This window comes from Cynocephalus volans, chromosome 9, assembly GCF_027409185.1.
Source record: "Cynocephalus volans isolate mCynVol1 chromosome 9, mCynVol1.pri, whole genome shotgun sequence".
In the NCBI taxonomy this organism is placed as follows: Eukaryota; Metazoa; Chordata; class Mammalia; order Dermoptera; family Cynocephalidae; genus Cynocephalus; species Cynocephalus volans.
Genome location: NC_084468.1, coordinates 76,611,693 through 76,637,806, shown reverse-complemented (window position 1 = coordinate 76,637,806; position 26,114 = coordinate 76,611,693). Strand labels below are relative to the sequence as shown.

Sequence of the window (26,114 nt, the reverse complement as noted above, 5' to 3'; positions counted from 1 at the left end):
GAGAAGCACTAGTCGTATTTTTCTGTGTAGCAAAAGTTAAGTATAGGTTCTGGGTTTAATTCTATCAATCGTAATAAAAATATTAAATATACAAGGATACTTCAAAAAGTTTGTGGAAAAATAGAATTGAGAGGTAATATGAATCTTTCCATGAACTTTTTGAAGTACCCTTGTATTTTTAGGCTTTACTGAGAAAGATAAATTATATAAAAATTTAATGCTTCTTTTCATATGTTTTCCCTCAGCATGATAAAGCAAAGGAAAAATTTACATGTAGAAAATGACACCTTTATATCCATTCTGCTTCAGTCCAGTTTCCCTGCGTCCATATGAGCTTCTCTTTGTGGTAACTGTAGGTTTTAATAAAATGTAAACTTCTAGTTTAGGCAGGTTGCAGACTACCTTTGCTTAAAATAACTACTCACAGCTTCCCATTTAAATTCCAATGATGATATAAGAGAAACTAGAGACAGCTCTATCATAATGATAAAGAAAACCCTCTGTCAAAGCTCACATCATCAATGGGGATGGACTGAGAAGCCTATTTGTACCCTGCAGACTTAATGTTCCACCATCTAGACAGTACAAATGGCCATAAAGAAAGAAGGAAGGGGGGAAAAACTGACTTGGATTCCTTCCACTTGTCTATTGCACTGACCAGAAAAGCAAGTGACTTTCCCCTAATTGAGCAGAAACTTATTTTCTGAGCCATCCAGACCTGAGATGTGTATTCTTTTTCACCTCTCTGACCATATCAGCTTCTTTATTTCAATATCCATTCAAAGATTAGAATGTTCAGTATATAAGACAGTGGAGAGGAAAGGAGATCACCTGGTATGCTTAGTCAGCCAACAAAAGCATTTGAGAAGGGGATAGAGGCAGGAAGGTTATTGGATGTAATAAATTCTTTCAACTGTACAATGGACAAAAACAAACTACAAATTTGTTTCTGATTCTCCAGCTTAGTCATAAAATTGGACCAAACCAGCAAGTCCACCTGAGTAGGCATTGTAGATTTTTCTAGGGCAGACTCATTACCTGGCCTTTCAAGTTTAAATCCAAGAGGGGACATCTGCCTACAGCCAAGTGGACAGTGATATAAACTAAGAACAAAGTACCCACCCAGGTTGCTGGTAATGGTTCTAACCGGATTGATTATTCCCTCCTAAGAATCACTAAACACAAAGAAACTATGTGGGACCTATGATGAGAAATTACAAACTACAGGAAAGTGTGACTTGCTCTGAGGATGCAGCATAAAAACAGATTCTAGAGAATTGTTATTTATATGATTCAAAGGAAAACTTGAGAAGTAATATTGCTAATCTTCTCAAAAGAAAAGTAAAGACCACTGTGAAGACCACTTTTTTTTCCAAATCAGGTTTAATATTTAAAGGAATAGTAATTGTGAAGTTAGAGAAAGTATAAAGATAAATATTTTCCTCCTACTGAGTTATATCCATGTAGTATGTTTTCAATTTATGTTTTAGTATATTATGCATAGTATGTAATTTAAAATCAAAATGTGAGGCTTTTTGTTCACAGAATGTATCACCACCACAAAAGGATGATGCAACTTTTATCAAAGTTTAAATACATGTAAGTGCTCCATTAAATTTCTGCATATGATAATTACAGCTAAAGGTTAAAGCAAAGGAAATAAGTATGGCAGATGGAGTATATTTTAATACATGACACTGTGAAGAATGAACTTAAATCATGAAAAAAATTTAATTTAAGCCATTATACAATTACAAAGAAATAACATTATAGTCATCTTATAATGTTCATGCTGCATATCCACTTTTAATATTTTAAGATGCTATTGAAGACAGTATTTTTTTAAATAGACACATTAAGAGTTTCATGCTAGTTTGATGATTAATTACTTGATCTTCATCCTTAGGCTTATTTAAACAAACATTACATAATTGTCTTTTTAATTCTTACTCACTAAAAAAAATTGTGTAAATGTAATTATTATTTTCTAGAGAAAACTGATAATTCTGTTAGACCTCATGGTTCCTTTTAAAACAATAGTATTTTACAGGCAGGATTTTATATGCCACGGAAAGAATATGCTGAAATAATAGAATATACCAAAAAAGAGAACAAATGCTTTTTCAACATGTCTGTTTTTTGTAGATTTGAAACTTCTTTCTTTTTATATGTGTGCTTCTTTATTTCAAATCAGGAGATCTAATTAAAGAAGCACTTGTCAACAAGCATCTGTGCATCTTATCACATGCAAATTTTAGAAACTAATATTGCTGAGCATAATTAGCATAAGAAAATGTAGTTCAGGTTTTGCTAATAGAAATAACAACTAAAGATATTTAAATATGTCATAGAATATATTCAGAGTAGGCTTAGAGTCTATTTTAAATGACCGTACCAATGGAGCGTTCAGTTGCATCATCGCTAACAGTAGGCTTGGGTAATGAAATTGACTATAATGCTAGGGTCTGTACATGAGCTTCTTTCTTTCCATATTAAATACTTGCTTTGTCAACATTAGGAAATGAACTCTTCCATATGCATTTTTTACGGTGCCTAAGTAAGAAATTTTCTTAGTAAATCAGTCAAGGGCTCTGAAAAAAATTTATATTTTTAGCTGTTTGCGGAGGATAAAAACCAAGCTACATATAGTTGATGGAAATCTATAACTTTCACTTTAGTTTATGTGCTTATTGTTTAAATGCTTCTTGCCTTTTTGTTAGTGTCCTAGAATTACTTCCATGAGTCAATTATAGCTATGGATGCAATCTCTATTTCTGTCATTAAATGTTCTTAGAAATCTTGTTATTGGTGAGCTGTTAAGCACATCCCACAGGAACTGTGGAGGTGATTGAATACCTAACCAAAGCTGTTTTGGTATCTAATAAACCGCAGATTCAACTGATACTACATCATAAAACTAAATATGATATGTAGTTATAACTTTTGTAACTATTTAAATTTTAGGGCAGTGAACTTGAATCTGAGATAATTTAGTTTTAGTTAGGGCTGAAAGAAAACCAGAGATCACTAGCCAAACCTTTCATTTACTGTATGAAGGAAAACCAAAGCAGCCAAGCTAACCGACAACTTCCTGTGATTTCAGCTAATTAATTGCAGTGCCAAGACCAGAACTTCTCTTTTCAGATTCCCATTGGAAAATATTATCTTTTCATAATGCTTTCTTTATAGAAATGCGATTAAAATAACATGAAGTTATGGACAAGGTATATATACTAGAAATTCTAAAGAACTATTAAAAAACATAAAAATATAAATTTATCATTGATCTGACCTAAAATAAATATACTAGTAAAAATTAATATGTCTCAATTACTTGGTTTTATTACTGATTTACTCATTTACTTTTGCATTCTGGGAAAGCCTTTTAAGTCTGATTTAGATAGCTCAGTTCATCTTTCTTTAAGCTGTGAGGGAAGTTTTTATGTATTGACTTTTATTCACTGAGGGTAGCATGAGTTTTCCATATCATATCTTTGTTACTTAGATTAAAATGCTTTAAAATAGCTACTGTGATAACTAAGTAATTGAAGTTTTAAAGAATTTCAGTTGTGAGGATTTAGAGCCTTGCTACTGAAACTGCCTTACACAAACCAACAGCATCAAATCAGTGGGGAATTTATTACAAATGTGGAATCTCAGCTTCCCTAGACCTAGACCTACTGAATCACAGTCTGTGTATTTACAAGATTCTGGATTCCTATACACATAAAGTTTGGAGGAGGACTTATTTAGAGAGTTAGAAATCTCAAAACCTGCTCCTGCTTATTTCCTTGTCTTTTTTGCTCATCTTTCTTTCTTTGCCTCCTCTTACCCCTCAAAAAAGGAACATAACAGTACAAGAGTCTGCTTTAATAGGCAAAAAGAAGGACAGGTCAAAAATGTTTAGAAGGAAGAAGAGGAAATACATTTCCATTCTGAGATGGCTTAAGGGACTAATTGGTTAATGATACGTCTTTGAAATGTGTTTTAGCATTGAGCAGATATACATTCTTTTCCCTCTTCTAGGTTTCCCCCTGAGTCATTATTCACATTGGTCCTGCTCCCAAGACCAAGGTTGTATAACTGTATTGAGAAGTGGAGTATAGGAGTTAATTATACAGTGTTGAATTTACAAAGAGTGAGCCAGAAAGCATCAAAAGCAGGGACTGCCTGTTCCAGTTAAGGACAGAGAGCAGCAAAGGATTTATTGTTGATTATGTAGCCTGGGAACCACTATGTAAACCAGGCATTGTGAGGCAGAGGAGAAATGGCTGTGATTAAAAGCAAAGGAAAATACCTAAGTCCAGGCTTCCATATACAAAGATGACGCCAGTGAGTTTTTCTTCTAGTGAGTAATGGATTGAAAGTGTAATGATTAAGAGATTAGACTCTGAGCTAAAACTTTTGTGGTTCAAATCCCAGCTCATCCGTTTCTTGGCTCCACCACTGTGGGCAAGTTACTTAATCTAACCCCTTCATCTGAAAATAGAGAAAACAATAGTACCTACCTCATAAGGTTATTTTCAACAGTAAACGAGAAAATATATGTAAAAAGTAATTAGCACAGTGTCTGAAATGTAATAAGTACTCAGTAAGTGTTAGGGTGTATTATTTATGGATGTACGTATTTAATAATTCTTTGAATTGGTTTCCCTTTTGCACAATAACATAATTTTATGTGTGTATGTCTTTTGTTTTTTTTTTCCCTTGAATTTGGATGTGGTCTGTGGCCGTGAAAAACAGCTGCAGCCTTAACTAAAGAAAATTACCTGGTGCTAGAGAATAAATGTTTGTTGATCACCTCTGAGATAATGAGTACTATGCTGGGTATGATGGTGGTGGTAGTGGTAGAGAGTATGATGAAAGAAAATGAGAAATATCATATAATCCCCTTGAGGCGCTTAGATCATGAATTGAAAGAGATGAATTATACACTTACATGGGAGAAAAACCCGACAGATAATTCCAAAACAACATACTTACATGTTGAAAATTATATACTTGTAGTATAAATTAGCATGTTTGGAGTGATTGAAAGGTTACCATAAAGATTGGTCATTAACAGCTTTGATTTTCTTCAAGTGTCTTCTACAAAGAAGAAAGAAAAAAGAACAGAACTATTAGAATTATTAGGCAAAACTATAGTTTGACAAGGCTAAAAGACTTTCTTAAATCTGCTCAATGTTTAACATCTTTTTAAAGAGTAGACACTTTCAAATCTTGATTTAGAAGCCAATTAAGCACCATAGGGCAGAATATGAGAAAGTAATGGTATTAATACAATTAGTACAGCTGCCACCCTCCACCCTCATTCTGGTTATGTGAACATAGAACACAGGCATAAGGGGGAAAGTTCCAAAGGGTGCTAAGCAGGTTGTGTTTTATAGTTTTATTACTCTACTTTATGCTGACCACTTTTTAATACTTTCAAAAGAATTCAGGCTTTGGAGAAAATGGGAAAATGAGGAAGTTTAAGATGCTTAAGAAAAGGGTTGGGAATTAGGTGATACGATGAAACATCACAGAGCATGAGATATTTTCCATCTTATGGAACTTAGGAAGAAAACATGGCTTAGAAAGGGGGGTTAGAAATAGTCCTGTAAAAAACAATATTGGTTCCTTGTTCTCCATCCCCTGTGGTCCCCGCTGCCGTCTACATTTTCAGAGCAGTTTTAGAAGGAAGGGAGGAGATGGATTTGGCTGGGGAGAGTGGAAAATAGGTAGAGTAGGTGGTAGGAAGGCAGTCAGCAGCAATTGCATTAACATTTTAGGAAAATTAAAGTCTGAACTAGGGCTATGACAGTAGGGTAAGAACTAAGAGATGGTTTTCCAAGGTCAGTTGTGGAATTGTCTGCCATGGACATCTTTAAAAAGGAGAAAAAGCCACTGTTCAGGAAGAAGCAACCAGGGTCGTCATCTCTATTATTACGAACAAGTGAAAATGAGCATGTGTCAATGGGTGGTTAAACATTGTGCAAGGGTCACTCAGGGCCTGGCCAGTTCTTCGAGCCTGTGATCCCTTCAGATGTTTGGTTGACTGTTCTTTGATCCTTCATCTAACCTGACTCCCTTTCTCTTTGCTTCTGTTCCACAGTGCTCACGTATCCCGAGTCAGCAATGTTTCAACAACAACTGGAGAGTAAGTTGTTTAGGTTGGGTTTTTAGTTTTTGTGGGGTTTTTTTGGTTTTGTTTTTGGGTGGGTTTTTTTTTGCCCTTTCCCATTTATTAAACAGAAAAAGTCAATTCCAATGGTGTACAGTATTAGATGATTAAAAAATTAAGCAACCAATGGTTTTTAAACTAATTCTACACCAAGGAGAGGACTAAATAAGAAGTGTTCCTGTTTGAGTGTCTGTGTATGAAGATGTTTCAGAAAGTTCATGGAGTGATTCCAATTACCTTTTAGTTCTATTTTTTCACAATCTTTTTGAAATGCCCTTATATGTGTGACTATAGGCAACTCCACGATTTGAAAATATGAGCTTTTCGTTTACTTCATTAGAAATAATGTCAGGGTCAATGAACATTTACAAAGCAGTCTGTGTGCTCTGGGAGCCATCTTCCAATGGAGAATGTAATTAAAGGTTAACATACTAACCATGTCTTTACTTCCTACTTCATTTTACTCATTCTGTGGAGACTATATTTATCAAGTGCCTGCAACAGGCCAAGCACAGTGTTAGATGTGTAATGTCAAACAAGCCTTGAGCTCTGCCTTCAGGGATTTTACAATCTAATAGGGATGCAGAAAAGAAAGCACATTAGTAATGGCAGCACGTGCTTTCTCCACAGGACAGTGGCAGTGCTCTATTAATTACATGCATCACATGTCTTTGTCCTCCAAAGGCTTCCACTTAGGCTAAATCTAAACTCCAGTAATCTGCTGCTGCCTACCTCTGACCACGTTACTCATTACACTTTGGCCACGTTACCTCCTGTTCCTGGAAGCTTATCCCTGCCTCAAAGCCTTTGCCCAGGCTGTTCCTCAACTTGGCCAGCACTTTCTTTATCATTCACTCTTTGTTCAAATGTCATCTTAGAGAATTTCTCACTATCTGAAGTTACATTATTTGTGTATTATCTGTCTTGCCTTATAGGGACGTAAGCTCCATGAACACAGGGACCTTGTCTGTCACGTTCATTGCTGTTTCTCTAGAGCCTGGAAAAGTGCCTGGCATATATTAGGCACTAAATAAATGTTTGTCAAATGACTAAATAGCTCGTCACCCAAAGACCTTTTCATCACGCCTACCTGTCTTCTTTTCTTGCTGGGATATGTGTTATAGCCTTTTTGGAGTATCTTCCTTTGGCAAAGAACAGGTGTAGGAGGTAAAGAGGATAGGGTGTGATAGAGAGGAAGAGAAAAGAATTATAGGAAGCACTAATTGGATTGAATTTGGATCAGACAAGATGGATTTAGATTTGTTTTCTTCCCTGTTGAGTGAAGAAGCAATCAGAGGACAGGACTGACCCTCCCTTAGCTTTGTCAGTTTTAAGGAGATTCCAGAACTATACCAAGACTGACATGTTCTTGCCTTGTTTGTTTCCAAATAACCTTCTTACATGTCTTGAATGGTTTGGAAAAGCTGTGGACTTGGGCTTTGCTAATTTACTCACATTCCTCTGTACCACTATTAGGTAATATTGAATCATTTGAGATGTGGGATTCTAGATATAAAAGTCCTAATGTCCAAGTTAATTAGATAAAATTTGCTCATTGTCTTAAAATATTTTAAGTAAAATTTAAATGAAATAACTGAGTCTGTTATAAAACTGAATTTGGAAAGTCTAAAGTTCTTTATGTTCTCAAAATCCCTTTTAAGTGAATGCTACTTCTCAGTCTGAGCATTTAGGAAATATGTGTGTAGTTCTATTTCAAGTGAAGAAAAACATGCTTTGAGGAGTATAAGTTAAGATTTTCCATGCCAGCTTATTCAGAATTAAATAGCATTGTGATGAAAGAAGGTTTAGACACATTGAAAGATCCTGCAGCTTTAGAAATGATACCATTTACATCTTATCATGCATTCTTTTTAGCCCTTTGTGCTTACCTGTTTTCCTCTTCAATAATATATTTTGAGGGATTTGCATGAATACAGCTTCAACTATATACATCATAATTCAATTAATTGAATAGAGGTTAGAAAAGATTATGCCATGCTGTTTGATTTGTAATTGTTCTGGTGAAGTTTTTTTTCCAAATAGCTTTATTCCCTGTATAATTTTATCTTAAAGGGATTCTAAGCAGATAAATAGGCATTATCAAATTTGTGCCAGTTTGCTTTGCAAATCATGCTGTCTTCTTCTCCAGAACTGGTGTGAAATCTGGAGGAAACTCACCTTTGTAAGAATAGGTCTTTTATTATTTAATGAGAGGGAAAAAAAGTCTCTCCTTGTTCTGCCTTATATTAAATGACCCTTATTTCCTGAATGCCTCATAATTGTTGCTAGACTTGCCCTGAGCATTTCAGCAATCCTGGACTTACAAAGATGAGAAACACAGTTACCAAATTGGTGGAATTTGTTCAGTGTAGTTTTGTTTTTAATGCATGATGCAAATATTTTTTGATTAATGCCTCATACTGTATGTTTGTTCATGAAGTTCTTTAAAAATCTTTCATTAGAAATGCAGATATTTATTGGCATATATTTTTAAAGACAGTCATGAGTAAAGTTGATTGCTTAATCCATCTGTATTCTTTCTTACCAGACTCTTAGAAAGAACCATCCGGTCAGCTGTAGAACAGCATCTTTTTGATGTTAATAGCTCTGGAGGTCAGAGTTCAGAAGACTCTGAATCTGGAACATCATCGGCATCTTCTGCCACATCCACCAGACAGCAACGATGCCTGTCCAAGGAGCAGCATGAAGTTCGACGTGGTCGAGACAAGTGAGTTGACACTGGTTCTTCTTGCTTGAGTTTTCTCTTCTTTTTCAGATATTCTCCTAAGGTAGTCACTGTGTTATAGTCACACCCCCTAGTCCTCTCCCATTTTAGTAGTTAGGTTAAAACTTTAAAAATTTTCATTTTGATAATTCTTAACTAATATTTGGAAACTCATAGGTGATCAAATAAATATTTTTGTTTCATCTAGATGTTTGGTATGTTGGAGGAAGCCATCTCTGATTTAATATATTTCTTGGCTTCCTCACGAATATCTTATTTAAAGAGATCCTAAACCATGGGAGGAGAAAGTTGTTGTATGCCTGTCTGGAGGTGGGCTTTTTTTTTTATATACGACATTAAGTTGGCTATTAGACTAGTTTATGAACCAGCAGATTTCCCCATTATATTGAATTGATTAAATACTAGAATGTCACTATAATACTGTCATTTGATTACACTTTAGTATAAGAAAGGTTGAGTGAAAGTCTAATCAAAAGAGGAAAAACTTAAGTTCTTTATTATTATAATGATTAATTTTAAGACATTCCCAAAGCATGAATTTCAAGAATAGTGTTACAAAGAGTTTTATTCTTCATTGAAAGATTTGATAAAATTCAGATGAATAATTGCCATTCATATTATTTAGTAATCATGATTTAAATTGTCAAGGAAAATAAATTTAGATAGACAATAGGTATATTCATGTATTTTCTCTGAAAGTCCCAAGTTTATTTTATTCACTGTAGCATTTAGCCTGTACATAGTCATTGTTTTAAACTCCTTATTAAATGTCAAAGACGAAATCAGACCCTAGTCCCCCTCATTCTTTTTCACCTGGACTCATAATCTACGTTAAAATCTTTATGGAAAGGGCCGAGCCCATGGCGCACTCGGGAGAGTGCAGCGCTGGGAGCACGGCGACGCTCCCGCCGCGGGTTCCGATCCTATATAGAAATGGCTGGTGCACTCACTGGCTGAGTGCCGGTCACGACAAAGACAAAAAAAAAAATCTTTATGGAAAAAAAAAAGAAAGTTTTTTTTGCTTAAAGAAAAATACAGAACACAAATACTATAAATAAATTCCATGCTGCAATCACTGAAATGCTTTTTAACAAATGTCGTTTTAGAATAAAACAGGGTCAAAGATATAACCCATTGACTTTACAAGTGGCATATGTAGTACATTTTTAAAAACATTTATCTTGGAGCTGGAGGATAGGAGGAGTATTTGTTATATTCCATTTAGAAAACAGAAAAATTATACAGGAAATATTTACAATTAAAATTAGCTACTGACTGAGGTTGACAGAAAGTGTTCAGGAGTATAACTGGTTTGTGTACTGCCTGTAGTATGTTATACGGCAAGTACAGATTACTCATTTAACACTGTTCCCATCCTTTGCCTCATTTTCTGCCAAAGAGTGTGTAGCAACACTTCACATTTTAAAAATATCCTCAGTGTGTCACGACACCCTGCTTCCCACCCTCATTGTTTGGACAGAGGGATAGCAAGTGAAGGTTGGAAGTGGCAGTGAGCATGATAGAGAGAACCAAGAACGACAGGGGCAGCGGTGACGGTGGGTGCTTGGTGGCAGAGGGAGGACAGAAAGGATGGGGGCCAGACACGGCAGAGAAATAGGAAACATAGGCTAACCTCTCCTGCAGAATTTCAATCTAGGATTTCCCAAGTCCAGGGATGTTGCTGGCTTAAGTTATCGTGATTTTCTTTGAAAAGCAACACCAGGGGAACAAAAGGAGATTCAGAATGGTAGAGGCTGACTGATCATCTAAAGACTATACCATGGAACTCAAGCCTTTCCCTTAATTGCTCTTCTCTGGTATTCCTTCACTGCTCATTCTGGTCACTCATCCTGGATAAATCACAGCTGGGCACTGAGTAAGAGAATTTGGGGGTACAAATATATGTATACTGTTGGGGTCCTGTGTATATCCAAGGTAACTTACAAGCAGTCTCTCCATACTATCTCCTTGGTACATGGTCTAGGCATTCAGAAGTCCCTTGCATGTGCTCCTGGTTTGCCTCACACTCCTAGTCATGGGACGCCCCTTCTTCTAACCTGGAACACTGGGTCACAATCGTGTCTTGATAGTCCTCCAACTCCCAGCCCACACTGAACACTTTCTCTCAGCTTTCCAGGTCTTTAGAGAACTGAGGTCATTATCTCACAAAGCCTCAGATCTACTGACTTTGCCTACCTAGCTTTGACCACAGGTCAGTAGTTCTCTCCTCCAGCTACTCCCCGCCCCCACTGTGATGCTGGGTACTCTTGTGCTTTCACTCTTTTTTTTTTTTGATCCAGGGCTCTTGTTCCAATCTTGTTTCCCTCCAGCTCTATTCCTTTCCTTTTGCTCACCTCCTTGCTTTTAATACTTTTCCAGCAGGTTGTTTCTTCCAGTGTCTCCACTTTGGTCTCACATCCCTCTTTTAACCTTCCTCCTTTCAATGACTTTGGCATGCCACCATGGAGGTCCTCTCCAATATCCCCAGGAGAATCATTAACATATCATAAATCATGAGAAAGTCCAGAATCATTATTATAACCTATAATAAATGAGTTTTTCATAGTGTATGCTTTTACATAATTGATTCATGTACCTAAGATTTTCATCTGGCTTTGCTTAAAAATAAAGAAAGATTAAGCTAGACTTTGTAATACTCTATTCAAAACTATTAACCTTATGGAATGGTTTAAAAATGTTTTGAAGGCTAGAAATCCATTTGTATTATCTATTATTTTTCCTCTGACAACTTAGAACTGCAGCCAATTAAAAAATAGCCTGGAAGCCAATGATGACCATATTTCAAGATGAGATAAAAGAGTCAATATAGTCTTACAAAAATCATCATGGAAGATTGTTGAAATAAGCGATACAGAAGATAGACTAAGACTATAAATACTTCATTCATTTTAGTGCAAATGATTTGTTATTTGTCTAAATTCGTATGGCAGGCTCATTATTTGCTACTATAAAAACATAAAATCTTAAGGAATATGTTTATTATATAAAAAGGTTCAATTTAATTCATTTATTACAACATTTACATCTGCCAGATCTATCAAAATGTTGTGAAATCCTGGTGATAAGTATATGGAAATTTGTTGTGATAGTCTCCCTTCTTCTGTATATGTTTGAAAAAATTTATAATAAATATTTTTTTTTAAAAAAAAGCAAAGCATCATTTAAGTAAAAATGGTTTCAATCTTTCAAAACACAATGAACCGGAAAAAATGATCCAAATGTTTCTTTGTTATATAAATATTATATTAAAATCCTACTGCGAAGAAGAAAGAAAAGCATGCTCTATTAGGCGAATAATATATAGTTCAGTATTGCCACAACATTAAGTATATGTGTAGGGGTGAGGCAGAAACTCTGAAAAAAATAATGGAAATAAGATCCAGACAATTAAAGTTAGGTGTCCAGAGATCTAAGTTCAAGTCAACTCTAAGTTATGTCAATTGTTGTTGAAACATGACAGCATGTTACAGGAAGCAATAGTGTATACGTGCTCACCCAGTCTCATAGGTGCTGCGGCTGAGACACATTGATGCACACAAAGCAAACACTTTCCTTTGGGGAGAACAGGATTTCCACATAAGTGATCTGCACAATCAGATTTTTTGTATTTATTTTGACAGGATTTATTCCAGTCATTTATTTATTATTCAAAAGATTATAAAATAAACTTTGTCTTTTGATTTTTTTTTTTTTAAGTAACTTTTAGCTTTTGTATTAATCTGCTTGGACTGCCATAACAAATTACCACAGACTAGGTGGCTTAAGCCAGAGAAAGTTATTTTCTCACGGTTCTGGAGGCTGGAAGTCCAAGGTCAAGATGCCGGGAGGGCTGGTTTCTGGTGAGGCCTCTCTCCTTGGTTTGCAGATGGCTGTCTTCTCACACTGTGTGCATGTTTTCCTGATGTCTCTTCTTCTTCTTATAAGGAGCCCATCCTATCAGATTAAAACCCCCCCTTATGACCTCATTTAATCTTAATTACCTCTTTCAAGGCTCTGTCTCCAAATACACTCACACTGGGGATTAGGGCTTCAACATTGGAATTTTGAGGGAGGAACAGCATTCAGTCCATACGAGCTTTCAAGTATGAAAGGCCTTCCATTAAGAAATTACAGTTGGACACATAGGGAGTTAAAAAAATATGAGGAGTAGTAAGAAGACAGAATTAAATAGTAAAACAAATAATTTTGAATTTAAGACCTAACTCATCCAGCTATTTACAGAAGGTACATACATTCTCAGTGCATGAAGAGGGAGATTTAAGAGTATTGGTGTGAGTATACATGCTTGCATGTTAGTCCCTATCAGCTTTTCCTCCTGTCTTCAATTATTTTATACTTAAGGTATTTCTTATAAATGTGCATAAACCTTATATGATTTTACAAAATACGTATTTTTTCATATTAAAAGTTGTAGAAAATAAGATGAGATTAAATATAGAACGTTAAAAATTATGAAAGATAGCATCACTTTGAAAATATTATAATAATATTTAATCCATAATTTTGCCTTCATTATAGCCTTTTTAAGACTATGAATTTAGATTGTAGAATAAATATGTAATGTTTTCTTTCATTTTCGGGTATGGTTGAGCTGATAGTAAAATAATGGTACCTATTTTTACTCTTTAGAACTCATTTATTTCCAGATACAGCTTTAGATGTTTTGGAAGCTATGTCAAGTCCATTATCCCATGAGGAAAAGTAAAATCTCATTCATTTGTAGCTTACCAAGCAATGGTGCTGTGCTGATGGTTTAATTTTTTCCATAATATAGTTTTAATAAAAAAAAAAACAGTTTGCTAAGTAATTTAATTTTGTGAAAACCTCTTAAAGGAATGTTTAAAATAATTAAAACTAAGAAAATAAATGAATTAAATTCTATAATTGTGACATTTACATCTACTTCTAAAAGATCTCCTCCACATTATAAGCTTACATCCTAGAACTTCTTGTACTGGAAGTAACAATCCATAATTTTGTTTAAATGCTTTGTATTCTATAGCTTTTATTAGCTTATATGATTTCTACCAAGATTATCTAATTCAGTGAGATTTAAATATTAATATGTTTCTACTCTACTAAAATGTCTTTATCATTTGGGAAAATCAATAGTCTTTTAGAGAAGACATATCATATTTCCTTTTCAGATTTTTTTCATACATTTTATTCATTTATAAGATAAAATATATATATAAACATCTACTGTGAATAATGGAAAATTTTATTGTAAACTTGCACTATTCTCCCTATTTGAATACAAATTGCTTTTGGTAAAATACAAAAGCCATTCATTGGTAGAAACATAGTCCTTGCCAATTTGCCTCTGGGAATAATTTCTCTTTTAGTGTGATTTATTTGGCACCAAGCAGTCTCAGGAGTGGCACTCTACTCAGATTTTGATCAAAGACGCAAACTGGAACTTCTGAGCATTCTTTGGACTTCCTATGTATGATATGATACAGTGACAGTATCATTGTGTCCCTTTTACCTTTTAAAATAAAGTTGTTTTTTTCTTTTTTTTTTTTTTTTTCAAGGGGACTTATCAACAAAGAAAATATTCCTTCTGGGTTCAACAACCTCGATGATTGTATTTTGAATACTCAGGAAATGGAAAAATTACACGAAAATACTTCTGATTATACTGGAGAAAGGAGCAAACTTAAACGTCAAAAATCCAGTACTAAACTTTCTGAGCTCACTGGAAATCAAGATGGTCTTGTGGTAAGTGAATATTTCTGTAAAATTTTTATTTGTAGGCAGTTAGGAAATGTTTCGTCTCTTTTCCTTGCATTGTAAAAAAATAAAAAATAATTTCAGTCTTGAGATTCACAGACTTATAGAATATGGTTCTGAGAGAGACCTTAGACCAAGTATACACATTTGTATTTCTTTTTAAAAAATACAAAAATTAAGGCTGAGAAATATATTACATTCTGCCAAAGGAACAAGACAGCCTACTTTGATTTCATGTTATTTAAATTGGTCTGATTTTATCTCATTTTTTCAAACATTTAAAAATTTTATTTTCAGAATAAAATTGTTCATAGAGCATTTTCTCTTCATTCTATTTGTTCTTGTCTATACGACTATGTAAAAAAATTAATAAATGAACTTAAAGCAAAGTAAAAGAAAAATACATAAAGAGAATCAATTATCTTTATGTTCAGAAATCTCTTCACGTTCAGAAATATAAAAATTTTTCCCCAAATGAAAAGAAATTAATCCCCTACACAGTTCCCTCAGACCTGAACCCTGGATCATTAATTAGAGATATAAGTTTTTATAAGTGGTTCAGTAAATAACTAAATATGTATTCCGCATAACTATTACATTCATCATCCTTTTTCATTTATGCTTCAGTTTCTCTACAAAGTGAAAAACAAAGTCTGTCATCTAATTCTCTCTCTCTTTAGTTTCAAAAAAATTTAAAAAGAAACTGAAGATAAATTTTATAACATGAACTTGACTCTAATAAAAAAGGCAATATTCGTTCTTACTGTTCAGTGTGCAAATCATCTTGATCTCCTTTATCTCTGATAAGTTTTTAGCTCATGCTGGGTGTTCCATACATTTAGCAAAACTTGTAGGCCACCTGTTTTCTCATTGTCAATTTCTGTGTGTGCTCGAGAAGATTTCCAATTTTGCCCTAAGTAAAATATACATAGGTGCGAATCTAGGAGAAAACGTATTTATGTGATTTTTTCCCCCCAAATGTCATGAAGCTTTGTTTCTAGAAGTAAATTGATCAGCTAGAATGGACAGAAATAATCATCCACCTCAGACTTATGTCTGATACAGTTCTCCAAAGAATTTTGTTTGTTTGGTTTTTGGTGGCTGGCCAGTACAAGGAATCTGAACCCTTGACCTTGGTGTGGTAACACCGCACTCTAACCAGCTGAGCTGCTGGCCAGCTGAGTTCTCTAAAGAATTTAACTTTAGAATCATTGCGTGTTAACTATTTTTTAACATTGATGATTAAATTCTTTTTTTGGGGGGGAAAGCAAGTTTTTAAGTAAAATAAGTAATACTAACTTCATTAGCTCTTTATTTGGCCCATGATTTGCTTATCTTGCCAAAGAGATTTATGGTGACTAAAAGTCTGAGACTTGGCTTTATAGCTTTAAAAAGAATGTACTTTGAATCCCTTTTTACATGCACTTAACCCATCAATATTTTTTTTTTCACCAGGAATAGTGTCTTATGTTAGCTGGGTGAAAATACTTAATAGAAGTGGAAAAGAACATTTATTCCTTAGAATATGTATTTTATCAATAAAACTATGAACATAGTCTTTGTTTAGAAACATTTAGATGGGAGATCCTCATACCATTTTAGTCTATTTTATTTGAAAGGATTCGCCCCCACCTTAGTTGCCAGTTTCCGCATTCCACGATCATGCCTGTCACATGTTAACATAAGTGAGCCCAGTGGACCTTGTCTTTTTTGCAATGAATTATTTCAAACTCTGCCAACACAACTTAGAAGAAAAACTTCCTAATCTGTAAAGTGAGGGTGTTTTCAAAGATTTTTCTAACTCTCACATTCCATGAATTTTAAAATCTGATCTTCACAAGTAACCACAAAGCAAAGAGTCAGGAAACATAACAATGACTAGTCTATAGACTACATCCTGAAAGTTAGGTTGTGCATCTTCACTTCCCACTTATTTTTAACCTTCTAATTTTACTTTCCCCAACTCTCTTTCAAAACCTTTCCCCACCCCATTTCAAGTTCTTTACACTCTGACCAAACATTTGCTTTTATAGTCAAAAAAAAAAAAAAAAAAAAAAGAATTATACATAATTATGTGCCTTCTGTGTGCCAGGAAATATTTTAGATCCTGGTGATACGGTAGTGAGAAAAACAGGTAAAACTTCCTGCCTTCATGGACCTTACATTCTAGTGGGGGAAACAGACAGTAATCAAGATAAATAAAAAATATAAAGTATATTAGATTGTGATAACTACTAGGAAGAAAAATAAAGCATAGAATGGGGAATTGTGAAGGGGCAGGGTTTGCAATTTTAATAAAATGGTCAGAGAAGACCTCCCCTAGAATTTGACATTTAAGTGTAAAGACCTAATAGAAGTAAGGAAGCAAGCCACACAGATGGCGTAGCAGGTGCAAAGGCCCTCAGGCAATCATTTATCTGGAATGTTCAAGGAACCGCAGAAACACCACTGTGGTTGGAAGACAGTGAGCAGAGTGAAAGAGGTAATGGGAAGGGGAAGGCAGATTCTGTGTGAGATGAGGAGCAATTGTGTTCTCCCTCTTCCTTTTGTATTGCCATCTCAACACATAGCTGAACCCTTACTATAACTAGTCTGGAATATTGAAACAGCCACCCAACATATTCCACATGTCCACCCTCTCCCCTCTTCAGACCACCTTCTGTGCTGCACAAAACGGCCATCTACCTAAAGCAGCAATTTCAAACCTTTGTTTTCAGTTCAACACAGCTCAGCAAGAACTCCTGTCAAAAACTACATGACAGTGATTTTCTGGATGGCATCAAATATAATATAAAAAAGCCCAACAGTGTGAATCACTGTCTTAAAATTAATCGTTTCTTCAATCACACAATTAACTATGTGACAAGCACTATTTTAGGTGCTACGGACACACTGGATATCAAAACAGACACACACTCTGCCTTCCTAAAGTTTACATTCTCATAGGATGAGATGGATAAGAAGCAAGTAAATATACTGTATAGTCAGATGAAGAGAAATAAATCAGGATAAAGAGGACAGCGAGTGGTGGGAAGTTAAGGATAGATATTGTACAGAAGATACTCAGGTCAGGCCTCACTGAGAACAACAGGTGTGCGGGAATCTGAAGGAGGTGAGGAAGTGAGCCGTCAGGATACTGGGGGAGAGGATATCCAGGCAGGAGCAACATGCTTAGCCTTTTGAGGACAGGGAAGTGGCGGCTGTGGTTAGAACAGAGCTGAGAGAGGAACGTAGTATATGAGGTCAGAGACGAAGCAGGAGTCCTGACCACCTAAGGCTTTGTAGCCATTTTTAGGACTTCAGCATTTACTTTGGATAAGATGAGAAGCCACTAGAGGACTGAGAGGGGAAAGAAGTCACTTTCTGACATGGCTTATGAAAGGATCACTGCCGACTGGGTTAAGAATAGCACAGGGGCTGTGAGAGATGGACGGAGGTTGAAGTAAAACAATTGATATAATCTAGGCAAGAGGTGATATCAGTCTGGATAAGAGTGATAGCAGTGGAGGTGGAAAGAAGGGGTCAGACTGTGGGTACATTTTTGAGTGTAACCAAGAGGATTTTCTGATGGACGAGATGTGGGGCATGAAGAAAGAAGGGGGTGCAGGAGGACGTCAAGATTTTGGGGGTAGCCAGAAGGATGGTGTTGCAGTTACTACAATGGAGAAAACTGCAGGAAGAGTTAGGGGGGAGAACCAGAAGGTCCATTTAGATACGTTAAGCTTGAAATGTTTATGAATAAAGAAGTCAAGTAGGCGGTTAGATATAGTAATCTGGAGTTTAGGGGAGAGATGAAATAAATACGTTTGGAAATCTTTGGCACACAGTTGGTATGTAAAGCCTTGAGACTGGACAAGCTGACACCTAGGGTTTGAGTTCTGAGGGCAAAAAGAAGGGGTTTAAGGATTGAGCCCTGAGACATAGCAGCATTGAGAGGGTGGGTACCTGCAAAAAGAGACCAAGAGGAAGCCACTAGCAATTTCTGGTAGAACATAGAGTCGAGATCCTTATTAGATTTGAGTCAAGAGAAAATGAGAAGACAGAAATTATAATAAATGAGTGAGTGATAATTTCACATATATCAAGCTAATCCACAACTTCCTTGATGGGAGCTATTTTGCAGGGAAGTGGGAGGAAAAAATCTGGTTAGATAGATTCAAGAAAGAATAGGAGGAAATGGATACTACAAGTATGGAACGTTTTGGGACAAGTTTTGCTCCACAGGAGTGAAGAAACATGAGGTAGCAGCTGGGGAGAGAATGTAAGATTAGGGGAGGGTTTTTAAAAAGCAGTGAAGTTACAAAATATTTGTGTAAGATAAGCCAATAGAGAGCAAAGTGTTGATGCGGGGAGAGGGCTCCACCACAGGAGCTGTGTTCTTGAGTAAGCGACAGGGGATGGGACCTGGTGGGCAAGTGGAGTGGTCTGATCATATCACTTTGATCTAAAGACTGTCTCATCAGAACAGTTTCCCCCTACTGCCCCCTTCATGTTACAACAAGGGTCTGTCCTTATACTCTAACCACAACCTATCTTTCATCTAAGAAAAGTGAATGCTCTTCTAACTTTTTAAATCAGTCTCACCATGTTTATACAGTAGCCCCCCTTATCCTTGGGGGTACATTCAAGACCCCAAGTGGATGCCTGAAACCACAGATGGTACCAAATTCTATATACACTGGTTTTTCCTATACATACTGTACCTACCTCTGATAGAATTTAAAAATTGGGCACAATAAGAGATTAACAACAATAACTAATAATAAAATAGAATGATTATAACAGCATACTATAATAAAAGTTATGTAAATGTGGTCTCTCTTAAAATATCTTTAATATTTTCAGACTACAGTTGACCACTGGAAACAAACTGCGGAAAGCAAAACTGGATAAGGGGGGACTACAGTACACACATCTAGGATTCCTTTCCTTTGCATACTATTGAGTAAGGAAAAATGCACTGGCCTCTCTGGATTCTATGTTTTGTCAGTTAATGTTTAATGTTACTATTCAGATGGAACCTGTCATAAAAATGAAGTAATAAAAACAGTGTAACAAACTATAGTTGGGGCAGTAGCCAAACGACAGAAGTCATGACGGCAAGGACAGTCTCGTTCACCTTCATCATTGTACCCCCAGTGCTCTGCATAGTTCAGTTGGAACTATGTGTTGGGAAGAAGTGAGTGCATGAATGGTTGCCAAACTGTTTAGGGAAACTTGCATAACAAAAAGATCCAAAATTCAAGTCTCAAACACAGTAAAAGTTCTTTCTCATGGGACAATCTAAAGCAAAAGTTCAGATCCAGAGAAGGGAGTAGAAGGCTTGCTTCTCATATTTCTTCAGGGACCCAGGCCAACTGCATCTCTGCTGTCTTCAGCAAGTAGCTTTCAGCTCACAGAAAGGGAATAAACATGAAGGAATGTACCTGGTGGGGCATTTTATTGGCCAGGTCTGTAAGCCACATATGTCACTTCTCACATCCCACTGGAGAGAAATTAGTTACATGGCCATATCTGATCATAACGCAAATGTGTTGTCGCTGGGCATGTGTGGCTACTTTATTACTATGAAAGAAAAGTAGAATGGGTCCCGGTAGACAGCTAGCAAGCTCTTCCATAGGCGTCCTTTATGATACCTGTAGTTCTTTTTGAGTGTGGATGAGCCTGTACAGTTTTAAGCAATAAAACATAAAATGTACAAAAGGGTACACAAAGGAATTCAGACTTACCATTAATTTCATTAATGAAACTATGTCAAATATTCTCCTTCTCATAGAGCTCAAGGTTAGAATAATGAACCTGTTTTGACTAGCAGCATTCCTGCAGCCTTCAGACTGAGCTGTTTGTATACTGAGAGAAGGCATTTTTTCAGTGTCTTCTATAAAGGTTTTGTCAGCATTTTACAGTTTTAGAAGACAAATTTGTTTTTGCTCCAAGTGTTTTCAAGTGCTTCAGGCAGTGGTCGAACAGGTTTTGGGCCTAGCTTTCAAAGCCAACACACAGAGGGGGGAAAGAAAAATTTAAAATAAATTCCATAGTGTAAAGCTAACCTTATCAAGGCTTTTGCTCTTTTAGATTTGAGGTTATTTTTATAATTGAGGAGGGTGGTTTTTAAAATTCAGTTCCTTCTGACACCCAAAAATTATCAAAATAAATTATGTCAGAGGGAAGTCATAGTGAATCTGTGTTGCAAGTCACTGGTAGGATTTGTGAGTCAAAATTTTATGGATTATAAACTAGGCTTTATCGGGTTTTAAAAAAAATGACAGTGCAAGAAGCAATTTCATTAAATTATATTTGAAATCATAATCTATTCTTTGCTATTTTTAAAAAATTACTTATAGCTTTTAAAAATTCTGAATTTAGAAGACTAATTAAAATAAAAGTTAATGCAATATAACATTTCTATAAGAATTCTATTTGGCCTTTAATAAATAAAAACATTAATGGACTACTCTTTTACCACACCTAGAGAAGTGTTTGAAGCATAACACAGTTCAAAAATCTTCAAAAGACATTGAGTCAATATTTTCTCATAGGAAAGGACTATTAGCAACTGCAACACGTTTTAAAGTCCAGTAGCACGCCTCATACAATAGAAGCATTCTATGTTTCAGCGTTGTATTGGCCTGTGCGTTACATTTTCCTCTTCCCCCATCTCAGTGAATTACGGATCTATTTCTTTATCTTAATCTTTCTGCCCTAAACCCTAGACAAAGGATGAAAATTAGAATTTATTGTAAAACATTTGGTGCCCATGGAAATAGGTAGTTTGGTTAGGGGACTCCTAGATCGTTACTACCCTTGTTAGTTGCATTGTGAAAAAAATTGGAGTACTTTGCTAGTTGTAACACATTTTTCAAATCTTCTCTGTTTCTAAAAGTTATAGGTGCAACCCAACTACCTTAGCAAAGGAACACTGAGTACTTGCACGCTGTTTTAGTGAAATCAGTCTATGAATATTCAACAGTTTCAAATGTGTGGAGAAACAACCTGACAATTGAAATTATTGAAAAGCTTTAGAGAGGAATATTAAACAACATTGAAAGTCACCCTTCTAAATTACATCTGTAAAAACTCAGATCCTTGGAGAGTTCTTAAACATAAGGATCAAACATTTAAAAGGCGGGGAAAGGAGTTAAGAAGTTAATACTTGTTTTAACCCCAGAGGTCAGCTAAACTTTCTCACATCTCACAACTGCTTTTAGCAAACCTTTCTATTGTGTAACAAAACTAACTTTTTTTTATAATTCTCAAAACCTATCGATTACATTTTGGTTCCTTCTGTTGAGGGAAAAAAAAATCAGTTTTCTAATATTTTCTAAATAACTCTAAATTTATGTATTTTCCATTCTTATTTTCTGTCCTCTCCTATTCTTTCTGAATATTTCTTAGCTTTAATCTGAAAATCTTTATTTCTTCTGAAATAGTCATTTGCATATAATTATAAACATATCATTTCATTGACACTATTTTCAAATGATCCAAAGACAGAGGATTGTGCTTTCCCTGGGAATTCATATTTCAGAGCTTTAGGAAAACCTAATACTATTACACTAGATCTTACACTAAAGATTTTGACAATCTGTTGAAGATTACCAATGGGAACAAAGATTCTTTATTATAAATATATTGCTCTTTATCAGGAAGGTCACATTCAGGTCATAAGAGCAATTATGCTTTGGTGTAACAGGAGCTGTATTATAGAGGCCTCTTCCATCTCAAACTTTAGAGATATAATTCAATGTTGTCATAATTTCTTTTTATTACTAAGATTCACTCGAAAATTATCTAAGTGAATTATCTAATTCATACTCAGTATTCTAATGGCAGATACAAACACTGTCTTTCTAGTTCCTGGGACACTGTGTTAACTGTGGACAAATAGCTGTAAAATATTTTCCTTGGAGATTTTATAACTTTCGAAATAATAATATCAACAACAACAGCTAATATTCATTAAATGTACCAGGCATTATTCTAGTGCTTTACATGTATTTTGTGTAATCCTCAGTAACGATTCTATGTTAAGTATTGTTGCCATCTCCATTTTCCAGATGAGGAAATTGAGGCTCAACTAGAGTCGAATAGTTGGCAAACGAGAGAGCTAGAATTCTAACCCTAGCATTCTGACTCCAGAGCCACCATCATAACTATTATGTTATGCTGTCTCCCTTTGTTTCTATTCTTTGATGGAGCACAGAGTGCCAACTAAGAATTCCAGACAAGTCGACCAAGCCAGTATAAATGGAAAATAATTCATCCATCTAAAAGCCAAAGATTAGTTTTCTATTCTCATTATATGTTTATTTTGTGGAGATTTTTAGACATGCCAATTTCATGGGATTATAATCAGATTTACTTGGTAAAGTGTTTTTGACAATGGGAGGTTATTAATATGTAGACAAATACACGTTGCTTCAATACGTGTTCTTTCTTTACTCCGTTGACACAGGATGAGCAAGTCATGCATAATGTCCTTTGAATGAAGATATCAATCTAAGTTCAGTGAAATTCAGGTCTAAATTTCCAAGGCAGCTGTGTTGTTGAGTCTACTGAATTTAAATGTGCTCTTGTTTGCTTATTTGTAATCTTCCTTCATGAGCATGACGAACTTATTCTGTGCTCAGTCACCTGAATTATGTTTAGAAAGCTTTGGCCATATTTACAGAGGCAGTCAAAAAACCTTAAAAATATGACTCCTGAGAAGCATTAAGCCTACTTGGCAGCCTGAAATACAGACTAGACAAAGTATGTTTCCTGTTTATATTTTTTCCATCTTAGCTCATATAACAATTAACATTAAATATTGCAGAAGGAAAGGTTCTTAAATTAACTCCATTTCTTTTTATGGGTGTTTTACAGCTTAGTTTTAAGCTACATATCCACAAGATCTATTGGCAATATATATTGAAAAGATATAAATAAATAAGCAGTGACAGTTACATCAGTTTTTTGATCACATTTGAAGTCAGAGTCCTCAATTCTAATTCTAGCTCAATTCTAAAGCCACCCTGATTCTTTGACAATCTGGGTTTTGCTATGTTTAGCCATAAAATGTGGATGATACCTAAGATATTACAAGGCACAATGACCATTTCTTTGATGCTGTCAGGTATCTTTGTTAAAGGGATGATAAAGCTCAATATGTAATTTTATGCCATCATTATATAATAAACTATCATAGTTTTACTAGTTTTAACAAACTTAGAAATATGAGGACTAGGATTAGTTTATACCTACATATTATCGGGTTTTTCTGTTTTAAAGAAAGGAGAGTCTGCTGTTGCATATTTCTTACTATTCCTATTGGGCAATCAATAATTGTTCTGTTACAGAATATGGAAAGTCTCAGTTCCACACAATCTCATGAGAGGACTGGACCTGATGATGTTGAACTGATGTCCAGTGAAAGGTAATTTTAGAATTTTCTCCTCACATTTTTTCCAAAGGTGTGAAAAGATTTTTTTTTTCATTTAATGCAATGTGTGTTATAAGAACTAAAAAGAATGGAATTAAAGAATTATATGTTTACTGGCAATATTTTATAGCAAGGAAAATGCTTAGAATAGAAACTCTATCATGATGCTATTAAAGGCAAATAACCATATTCATATTTGCTTGTATTTCTAGTTTTGTTTTATTTTGATTAATTTTTTGCTTTGTTTTGTTTTTGAATTTTCTAAGAATTTGGTTTAAAGTTACTCAATTTGGTTTAGAGCTACTCAACTTAAAATAAATGAAATGATAATATCAATGCATGAAAAGCATTGTTATAAAACAAATGGACATTTTGTGATATTATTTGTTGTTTTTGCTGTTGTTTATAGCAAAGAAAATGAAAAAGATGGTGGACACACCCAGCATTTGGCGGTGAGTGCTAACAAGCAATAGTGTGACTGTGATGTGTTCATACGCTCCCGAGTGTGCATGTGAAATATTATTACATTGTGCATAAAGGGTAATGAGGTAAGTGAGAGGATTGTGAGTGGTTAGAAAGGCAAATTCCAAGACTTACAGATTTCTGGAGAAATCATAAGAATTTCATTATTTTGCTTTTAAATTATTTTATTTTGCTTGGGAGGATAAACTTTAATAACATGGAGATTTCTCTTCAAATTTTTCATATAGTAAAATAAAGCAAAAAGCCAAAACTACTGGTTTGACTTTCCATGATTTGATGCATTTTTTTAAGTGATTGAAATATATAGGAGTGAATTTTAATGGATCTGTCGCAGGGATTATCTCATTAATTTTCATTAACATAAATCCATTTTGAGTTACTTAATACAATTTGTTTTCTGAGTTTTGTGTCTCATTTTGAGTAAGTAATGGAGAAAAAAATCTCTAACTCAGTATGTCATCTACATCTTTGAGTTTCATTTCCTCCTGGCTTCCGGCTTGTCTTCTCAAGGCATCACCGGGCTTTCCCAGGTATTTGGTTTCTCTTGCTCCCAACTCCAGCTCCACTCATTGTGCTGAGCCTCATCTTTAATTCATGTATGTGTATTTAACCTACTACTTCCAGATGCTTCCAACTCCACCTTCAATCTTATCAGCTCTGTTTTTGGCAAGTATTAAAGCTTTTCTCAACCTATTTTTAAATTCTCACTCTTGATATATTAATCATACAGAGAACTCTCCCTCTAACCCAATGATTCTTAATCATTGTGGGGCCCTGACCTAATTCACTGATGGACTTATTCAACAGCATATATTAAATCCTACCATGCACAGTACTGTGCTATGAGCTGGGATTTTGTGACAACCACAGTTCCTGCCCCCATGGAGTTTCACAGTCTAGCAGAGTAAGAATGAGAAAGCTGTGGACCCCCTTCTTAGAAAACTGCACACGCACATAAAATTTTACATAAAATTGCTAGAAATTAATGACCACTCCCCCTCCATACACTAATGCTTTAGACCCCCTCATGTTCCTTCTACTCCATTCTTGTCACGTGTCCTTGTCAAGTGTACTACTTCATTACCTAACTGGATAATAGTTATCCCCTAGAGGGGAGTGCTTCTGCATCCTGATTTCACGGCTTCTGAGCCACTTTTTTCATCTCTTATTTTCAACTCATCTATGAGTCCTTGGGATCCAGGCAATCTTCCTTTGTCTCTATGCCCCTATGTTTAGAGTTCATTTCCCCATGATATTTTTTTTTTCCATGTTTCATCCTTTCTCTTCTCTCTTCCTCTACTCACAGCAAGTACCTACTCATCATGATTTCAAACATTATTTTAAAGAAAATCACTTTGCTAGCCTCCTGGAGAGGTTTTCTCAGTTCTTCCCTTTTATGCCTGTTCTCTTTTATGAGATGAAAGAGAATAGAGTAACCTGTGTGGATGGACTTTATAACATTAACTCGTAAATTCCAAGTGGCACCCAAGCTAAATTCATGCTGATCTCAGTTTGCCTTGGTGTCTTTGTGGATGGCTCCCATGGCA

The 26,114-nt window shown here is 35.2% G+C and overlaps 1 protein-coding gene across 5 annotated transcripts in view; it reads left to right on the top strand.

Moving 5' to 3' along the window:
• Positions 1-26,114, top strand: part of FAM13A (family with sequence similarity 13 member A) — an 86,850-nt gene that overhangs the window by 23,315 nt on the left and 37,421 nt on the right. For all 5 annotated transcript variants that reach the window (XM_063107560.1, XM_063107556.1, XM_063107561.1 and 2 more), the window contains 5 exons: positions 6,095-6,139; positions 8,712-8,891; positions 14,465-14,651; positions 24,002-24,078; positions 24,494-24,536. In XM_063107560.1, coding sequence (XP_062963630.1) covers positions 6,095-6,139; positions 8,712-8,891; positions 14,465-14,651; positions 24,002-24,078; positions 24,494-24,536 — 532 coding nt within the window. The remainder of the gene's footprint in view (positions 1-6,094; positions 6,140-8,711; positions 8,892-14,464; positions 14,652-24,001; positions 24,079-24,493; positions 24,537-26,114) is intronic.